General features: G+C 48.2%; 1 protein-coding gene across 3 annotated transcripts in view; it reads left to right on the forward strand.

Annotated features, from left to right (window-relative positions):
- The window catches only part of mical3a (microtubule associated monooxygenase, calponin and LIM domain containing 3a), a 55,079-nt gene that overhangs the window by 24,112 nt on the left and 22,293 nt on the right, over window positions 1–8,674 (forward strand). For 2 of the 3 annotated variants that reach the window (XM_060060800.1, XM_060060799.1), the window contains exons 17-20: window positions 4,134–4,320; window positions 5,374–5,468; window positions 5,960–6,065; window positions 8,243–8,438. In XM_060060800.1, coding sequence (XP_059916783.1) covers window positions 4,134–4,320; window positions 5,374–5,468; window positions 5,960–6,065; window positions 8,243–8,438 — 584 coding nt within the window. Of the gene's footprint in view, window positions 1–450; window positions 565–726; window positions 829–1,302; window positions 1,417–2,133; window positions 2,236–3,489; window positions 3,598–4,133; window positions 4,321–5,373; window positions 5,469–5,959; window positions 6,066–8,242; window positions 8,439–8,674 lie in introns of all 3 variants that reach the window. The other variant, XM_060060798.1, reaches the window with a different exon arrangement.

Genomic DNA, 8,674 nt, shown 5'->3' on the forward strand with positions numbered 1-8,674 from the left:
CGTGATGGACGCGCCGACGACGTGCACCTGATCCACCTGGCTATGCCGACGCTAATCCCAAGAGAGCACTGTGTTCAGTTCACGGAGCTGATGATGACCCACGTAGTCGGTGTCTATCATCGACGCTGATTGTGTGATCAGTGAGTGATCGGGACAGGCATCGTTTGGAGGGGGGCCGATCACTGCGTCGTTGCACTTCATATGTACTCTACATACTACAGTCTCATCACACAATACCCAGCAGCACTACACTGACCCCTGACTGAGGTGTATTGCTAGCTATGCCCACTTGAGAGTTACTGAGCCACACTATAGATTTTTTCGCTTTACTCTTGAACGTAAAGTGCTTGACTCTCCTCCAAGCTTCGACACATGTCCATTATCGAGGCCACTCCACGAGAATGGATGCCCTCTTTGCGTCATGTGTTGTTGACGTAGTTTCCTCTGCAGGAATGGAAGCCGTTGCACTTGGAGGATCCCGGGCCCATTCACATCCCTAGCATACAGGAAAGGGCTGATTGTCTGATCTCTAAGTTTAAAGGCAAGCCTAAGAAGCCTCCCAAGGTGAACTGATCCACTTGCATGGGTGTGCTGTTTGATAATTCAGTGTTTTTATGAGCAAATAAGTAAAGTTTCCTTATCGTTGCGTGAACTGTGATATATTACTCACTAAGTAATAACTCTGTTTCCACCGGGCTGTATTTTTTTCTCACTCACACCGTGAAGCCCAAGAGCAAGCCCTCACATTTCTTTGTAGAACAGTGGTACCTCTCCCGGGGCCTGCGTCCCAGTGTCTCACCCCTGTCCTCCCCAGACTCTCCCAGAAAGGTCAGAGGTCACCCTGGTGACGGTGCAGCATGATTCATGGGGTTTCTTACAGGTGTTTCTTACCAGATGCCTGCACACCAGTATGAGATCATAGGGGCGAGGCCCATCATTCATTTAGGGCTTTTTTTCTTCTAGTCATTAATAATTTGACGTATCAATCTTATGCTGCATATTCTTTGTAATAAATGTGTCCTATCAGAGAGCATGTCCATCTCAATCACTGCAAATATAAAGATATTACATTTTAGTGCAGGAAAAAAATAGCAATTCCCTAAACCTTAGGCAATTGCTGGGTCCCGTTGATAAATCATATCTTGCGTTTTTCAGCTTTTACCTTTCAACCGCTATTTAGCCGATCAGCGGGTGAAAAAGGATCTTCAGACAGATCTACCAGCATGAACAAAGTGTCTCCAATCCGTTTATGGATGAAGGGAAAGTTATTTTTCTTGGGGCTAGTAATGCTTCTCTGTTCAGGAGCCGGCCAGGGCTCTCCGCTCGGAGAACCAAGGTCCCTTACACGTGCTTAGCATTCAGCAGAGGGCTCAACAGCTTGCCTCTCAGTTTGAGGGCAAGCCAGCCAGACCACAGGTGACCCGTCCGCCCCCCCCCCCCCTTCACCTTTGAGTCCTTATAAGGGGGTGATCACACAGAACAGTATTTAAAAATGCAACGCCAACTTTACTTTTCTTCCCTTTATTACAGCACGCCTGTGGTGAGCTCGGTATGAGCCGGACATCTTTTAATTAGGCTTGAGGGTTTGACTTCATGTGCTTTTTGAGGAGCAGTGCCACTCGTCAATGTCACGTATGGGCAGCCAATCAAATCAAGCTGAAGGCGGGCTTCAGGCTCTAATGAAGGTTCTTTGTTCAATTTACTGACGTAGAACAGAAAATATCCAGCAACGACGAGAGGCTGATATACATAGGACTAAATAATGTCACGTTTTTCGGAGGGATAATAGATCATTTTAAATGAAAGCTGTCGAAACAGCATGGTTTCTATTTTGACCGGTTTGGGCCGGTTTGCACACGCAGCCCCCCTACAAAGTTGCCCTGGGCGTTTCACTCAAAGCACTTGTTTTTGCGTTTTTTCAAGCCTCCGTATCTGTTGCCTCCATATTCTGTGTGACCACCCCCTGAGGCAGTTAATAACATTTATACAGAAAACAACCTTTCTCCTCCAATACGCATTCACTGCGTTTCAAAAGTCACCAAACAGCCATCATTCCTAAAATCCATCCATGCGTCTCAAGGGATTTTATTGTTCTCTAAAATGTGTCCTTTCTCGTTGTCTTTTCTTTTGGAGACCAAGAAGAAACCTTCACGTTCCTTAATGGAACAGTGGCACCTGGCCCGGTCGCACAGCCCCCCCGAGTCTCCCCTCTCTTCCCCTGATACTTTCAGACAGGTAGCCCGCTGCATGCTGGGAACCACACTGACAGGCCTTCATATTGCTCGCTTGTGTATGTGTGGGTGTGGGATTGTGTGTGTGTGTGTGTGTGTGTGTTTATAGGAAGATGTCTTCTTTAACAACTCCCTCTCTGAAGTCGAGTCCCACGACGTTGGATCTCAAGAACCTCATTTTAAAAATCGCATGATTCAGCGATATCTCGCTACTTCGTCCGTACTACCATTCCTGCTCTTTGAAGTAACATACCCGTGGGTGATTATTTGGTTTCTGTGTCAGTTGAGATGAAGAAGTAGAAAAGTGGTTATGGGGCACGTGTTTGTTTTTTTCTAGTGATTACAGAAAAGCAATATTTGTGCCGTTTGAAGCGTGGTGTGTGTGAAGAGGGTTCTGCATGTCACTGTCTTTAGAGGAGAGGCGTCAGTGCTGGCTGCCTTTGGGAGCCTCCCGGAAGGAAACTTGGCAGAAGAAGAAAGACAATGTCTCATCTCGGCTTGTTCCCACGCTGGAGAAACTGGGCCAGACGGATCAGAACTAACCAAACCCGACCACTGAAATCAAAGTGCAATACCCACATTTACTCGCGTATTGTCCAAAATGATAGTGCCGCTGCCATTGGCTTGCTTTTATCTATCTAAATGTTTGCACAATCCTACTTTTGTTGGAGATTTCTGCTATTTGTGAAGAATGTTTTCACTTGGCGGCTTTTAAGCTGTTAACCCAATTGAAACTAGAGTATAACTGCAGCGGATTTAACGTCTGTAACATGCACTTTTTTAGGTATGATTTTAAAAGATCGGTTAGTCATACATCGGCACATGCCCGCTGCATTGTTGTATCAGCCCAAAGTAGCACCTAAGTTCATGTTTCCTAGTAGCTTGTGATCCCCTTCTCCCTCCAGCACAAATCTAATACCAATATGTTCTGAATCTGCATTTTGTGATCATTCTGAATGCGTTTTGTTATTGTGGCATTATGCATCAGGGGCATGTCCTCACACCTGGTTGAGCTTTGGTTTTTGTATTTCTACGTGATGCGAATGGTGTTGGTCGGGCGAAGGTACTACTACCTTGGCAGCGGAGCGTTTGACATACTAAATGTGCTAGCATAACACATCGACCACTGTCGCAGACTTTTGAGTGTCCTGTGCAAAGAGGTTTCTCCTGTTTACGTCTCCATCTCACCTTGCTTCTCTTCCTCACATTCTGTCTCTCCCAAACACTCTGTCCACTTCTCCCGATGCGCACTGAACAGCGCTATGTAAAGATGTACACAGGGGGCGTTAGCTTATTGGCTGATCAGATAGCCAATCAGCTTCAGTCTCACGAAGAACCCAAGCCCCTGCTTGACAAGAGGGAACTGGTAAGAGTGTGGTGGTGGTAGATGGAAGGCATGTGGTTGCTTAGCTTTAGTATCCCACTAGTGGGCTGTTATGGGACAGCAACCTTGTTGAACCCCCCCCCCTACCCGTTACCCACCGTTATACGTGTCCCCTGTGTGCCCGCCTGTGCACAGAAACCATTATTTTTATGTTTACCAGTGTGTCTGTGTGCTCATAAAATAACAGTGTTGCTTCTACAGAAAGCCAGTCGATTTTGGATGTGATGCTTTAACACTAGGGGTGTGTGTGTGTGTGTGTGTGTGTGTGTGTGTGTGTGTGTGTGTGTGTGTGTGTGTGTGTGTGTGTGTGTGTGTGTGTGTGTGTGTGTGTGTGTGTGTGTGTGTGTGTGTGTGTGTGTGTGTTTAATCAAATGCGGGGAATTCAAATGAAAGAACTTTCTCCCCTCCCGCCCTTACCATGTATATCTCTGCTCTGACATCGTCTTCATTCTCCTGTCTGATTGGTTTTCCTCCTCCTCTTCCTCCCCCCCCCCCCCCCCCCCCCCCCCGCTCAACAGGGCTCCCTGAGGAAGGAGTTCCCGGTGAACATCGGCGGCAGCGACGTGTGCTTCTTCTGCAGCAAGCGCGTGTACGTGATGGAGCGGCTGAGTGCCGAGGGGCGCTTCTTCCACCGCAGCTGCTTTAAGTGCGACTACTGCGGCACCACGCTGCGCCTGTCCTCCTACGCCTTCGACGTGGAGGACGGTACGTTCGCTAGCCAGAAGCAGAGCTCATGTTCCATTCCTCCAGGAATCCCCGCGGGGGCATGTCATCGCATCGGCGGAAGACCGCAGTGCCCCGTGTCTTTAAGATCCTGCCCCGCGTCGTAATGAGAACACGAGTCCGCTGCCGCTATGAATAAAGCAGCGGGGCACTGATCCTAATTTCAGTCGGATTTACATTTTGTCATTTAGTGGTTTTTTTTGTACGAAGAGACCTTTAAGCGAGGCTGAGAGCAAAGCGTAGCACAAGCAAGGCACGCCGAGTCCTTTTTTTTGACTTTTTTTATCATCACTCACTAGTTGTGAATAGTTATCACAGATACAGAGATTGTTCATTTCTGGCCAATGTGCATTCTTGTATTCATTGTAAGAGCTAAAGAATAACAAGAAAGTGCTTCTGAGTCACTTTGTGAGATCTCGGACGCGGTGGGTCTCAATATAGGGACATTTATGCCATAAAAATATATAGAGCTGCCTTTTACAGCGTCTGTTGTTGGCGATAGAAGTTATTTCCCCCACTTTGTGGGTGTATACAACCCGCTATGAGTCCTCCTGGGCCTACAGCGACCCAATACCTCGCCTCCCTTTGCTGCCCACACCAGCGCACACATTCCCCCTCCGGTAGTCAGAACACAGCCCACGGCATCGTGCTGATGGCCAGTGCCAATCCTGTTATTATTCTAGGGTTTGTTGGAGGCGCTGGGAGCCCCATACAGTGCTGTTGCAGTCTGTGGGACTGGACTCCTGCAGGGACGGTTCTATTGTGTCCGTAGACAGGGAGCAGACTGTTGGCCTCCTCCCCGGCTCAGGGCCCCCGCTCATTCCCCAAGGGCCCGCGGGGAAACAGGAGGACGATCCCTTTGAGCACGTGTAACAGAACACATACCATCCACCTCGGTAGACTTTGTCTTCCTGTAGGTCTAGACATGTTGAAGGTCCCCCTTTCAGAGGCGATGACAACCGGCGTCTTCTTTGTTCATGTCGTTTGCGCTGCTTTGTTTTCTTGACCATGCTTCTTATTTTTATTTTCTTGCAGGTAAATTTTACTGCAAGCCCCACTACTGCTATCGCTCGTCAGGCCAAGGCCAGAGGAAGAGGCCGGCCCCCTCCCCCGCGTTACCCAGACCTAAGGTCAGTGAATACTTCTGCTCATCCCCGTGTTCATTCGGCTGTAGGTAAGATTTAGGTGCTGTTATTTTCGTGTATTTGCCAGTTATGCCAAGGCCAACCATCCTCTTTTAGTGGCTGAGATGCGCTGTAGGAACATCTGTTTTAAGGGCATCTCTGATCAGTTCGGTGAATCATCTTGCCTGTCGATCCCTGGTGTATGAAATGCAACACTGACGTAGGGATGCAGGGGGGTGAGGTCAGAGAGGCTTTATTTGGTTGTTACAATTCCAAATCATGCTCTTTTCTGTTCTTTCTCTCTTCCAAACTCTCGAATCGTACATATTGCACCTTCATATATTAATGATACCATTGATAATTCATGCCTCCGCTTGGAACAGTGTGTGCGTGTGCACGTGCGTGTGCACGTGCGTGTGCACGTGCGTGTGCACGTGCGTGCGCACCGCGTATCCCCACGAGGTCCTTGCGTTCACCGCCCTCTCCTCCGTCCCCAGACGGAGATCGTGGCGGCCAGCCGGCCCGACCCGGCCATGGTGGACGCCCCCCAAGGCGCGGGCCTCGTAACCCCGACGGGCCCCTCTGCCGAGCGCCGCTCCTCAGGTACCCCTTTTCCCCCCGTCGCCGCGGCGACCGCACCCGGCCGCCCGGCGCTGGGAGGCTCGCTCCGCCGCACCCTTTCCCGGAGCTGCCACCAGGTGGCGCACCATCCCCTAGACTCCCCTTTCCTGCGTGCCTACTGCATCTACCTCCTCTGCTCCGTCAGCCTCAACGCCCTGCTCAAGCTGCTGTAGCATGACTCTCTCTCTCTCCCTCTCTCCTCTCTCCCTGCCCTCCCCCTCTTCCTTTTCTCCTCACCCTTCCCCTCTTTCCCCTTCTAACACACTACTGTCAGTTACCTGCCTAGATTTAGGAATCTGATTTAGCGTTTTCTCTTTGTTAGCTCGTGAATGTTGTTTATTCACGTTCTTTTTATGGGAAGAATGGATCGTGAATTGGATATTGGCAACAGGCTCGCACAGCCAGTTTCAGAGCTCTTAAGCTCAATTGAAAAGTAAATGTCGCATATTAAATCACTTTTCCTTCTTCTTGGCTTGGGTATTTACCGCGTTTTCCTTGTAAGCACAGAGCTGCAGCAGCCAACTCTTTTGTCAGGCTGATGCTACAACCTGCCATCAGTTATTGTTGTGAACTCCATGAAGTAATTAGAAGTGTCTATTTTGATGCCTGTTTTGCTTGCCTTTAATTGAATGGAGCGCCAAACCTCTTTCTTCTCCTTTTGGTTTTAACTGCATGAGTCCCAGACTCCCCTCTTTCTCTCTCTGTTATGTTTATCTCTTGTGATATTTGCACGTCACCATCCTCCCGGGGTACCTGCGGTGTTTTGATGACGTGCCTGTTCCACTGGTTGCGATTATTTCCTCTGTGAGCGTTACCTTTACCCCTCCTCTTATCAGAGCAGCTTGAAACTGGGTCTTCTTCTTAGTGCTTGATTTGACGCTATTTTCTTGCCATCTGAATGCCCCCCCTCGTCCTTTCATACCATTTTGGCTTCACAGCCCCCTTCCCATACCAGCCAGGACACCATTGCTTGCACCGTTGTTCTGTTGGATAATTTCTACATTTAATGCAGGTCGTAATTTAATAGTGCTGTAATGCTGACAACACGCAATGCAGTTATGTTCATAGTATACTGCTGATAATATGAATAATGAAAATCATTACATCTAACCTCTAGCTCCCTCAACGTTGTAGTCCATAATAGTGCTTTCAAGCTCTTGCTCGGTTATTCTAAAGACAATTAAACGTTAAGTAGAGGTTTTCTAGATGTAAGAACTGTAAATGAGTCGATGTGTAGGCCTGCCGCATTGTGTGGCAAGTGGAAGTAACTAAAACAGTTTAATCCAAAGCAGAATAGATAAGAATGGATGCTATATATACGATCTATATCGCATGAGTTTAACCATAATTAGCTGATTAGCATATTCATTTGAAGTTATACTGTGGTTTCAACCGTGCTTTGTGTTCACATCCGTCTTGCATGGTTCTAAAGCTGTTTGCCGTAATGACATTTAATAGGATGATGGTGTAAAATACAGCGCGCTCACCACCTCCTACTTGTTGCTTCTTATTAGCTGGCATGAGGTCATTGCTTACAGCATCTTCAGTCATTTTTAGTCCCTGCTCTGCCTGTGTGCTGGGGCCCGCCATGCTAATCAATGGAAAATAGCCGTTGCACTCCATCAAAATAGTGCATAATCCGGACCCCTTGTGATTAAGCTTTCTAAAGGCCAACTTGTAATGCAGTCGGCAAATTGGAAAACCAATTCCAGGAAAGATAGAAGAAAGGCTGGGGGAAAGGCAAAGCACCCACCCTGTTGATAAATTAAGTGGCTGTTATAATCAAATGTCAAAATATTAATCTGAAAGGTATTTATATCATATATTTATCTGCATTAAGATTCCAGTTGCTGTAAGTAATTGACCTATTGAAATAAATTCCTTCGTTCATCTTAACTTTTGTGTCGGTGTTTTTTTGTTGAAAATGTAACTTTGCCCAACCATGAGCACTACTGGTAACTTTCAAGAGTTGATGGTGTTTGGTCGGGGGGGGGGGGGGGGGGGGTTGAAATCCCAAAAATATAAGGTAGAAACAAACACACACCCCATAGACGTCCACAGTGGGAGGCTAGGGGGCTCTAACCACCCCACTGCTCCCTCGCTCCGGCCCCTCTGTCCTCTGCGTTCTTCCAACCCGCCCTCTGTGTCGCCCCCTTCAGTCCCGGAGGCCAACGGCCTGCCGGAGCCCGTCCTCCCCAAGCGTCTGCGCGGGACCCCGGAGCGCATCGAGCTGGAGAACTACCAGCTGTCCCTGCAGAGGGAGGAGGTGCTGGAGGAGGTGCCGGAGGAGACTCTGGCCGAGCACAACCTCAGCAGCGTGCTGGACAAGACCCTGCACGCCGACCCTGGCTCCAGGTGGGGCTGAATCATTGGTCAAATTCAAACCGGTGTCTCGATGTAATAGTACGCCACTTGCAAATCGCAAAGGCTTCGATTAAAAAAAGAGAAGTCTTTTTTCTTGGAGGGGATTTGTTACTGTTAGTCACTGGAGATCAGTAATTTTCGTATTTATTTTTTAAACTTCAATAGTTAAATAAAGCCCGTTATAATATCAATTCATGCATAAATTCATCCCATCATATAGGCCTGAC

The sequence above is a fragment of the Gadus macrocephalus genome, chromosome 9 (assembly GCF_031168955.1).
Source record: "Gadus macrocephalus chromosome 9, ASM3116895v1".
Taxonomy (NCBI): Eukaryota; Metazoa; Chordata; class Actinopteri; order Gadiformes; family Gadidae; genus Gadus; species Gadus macrocephalus.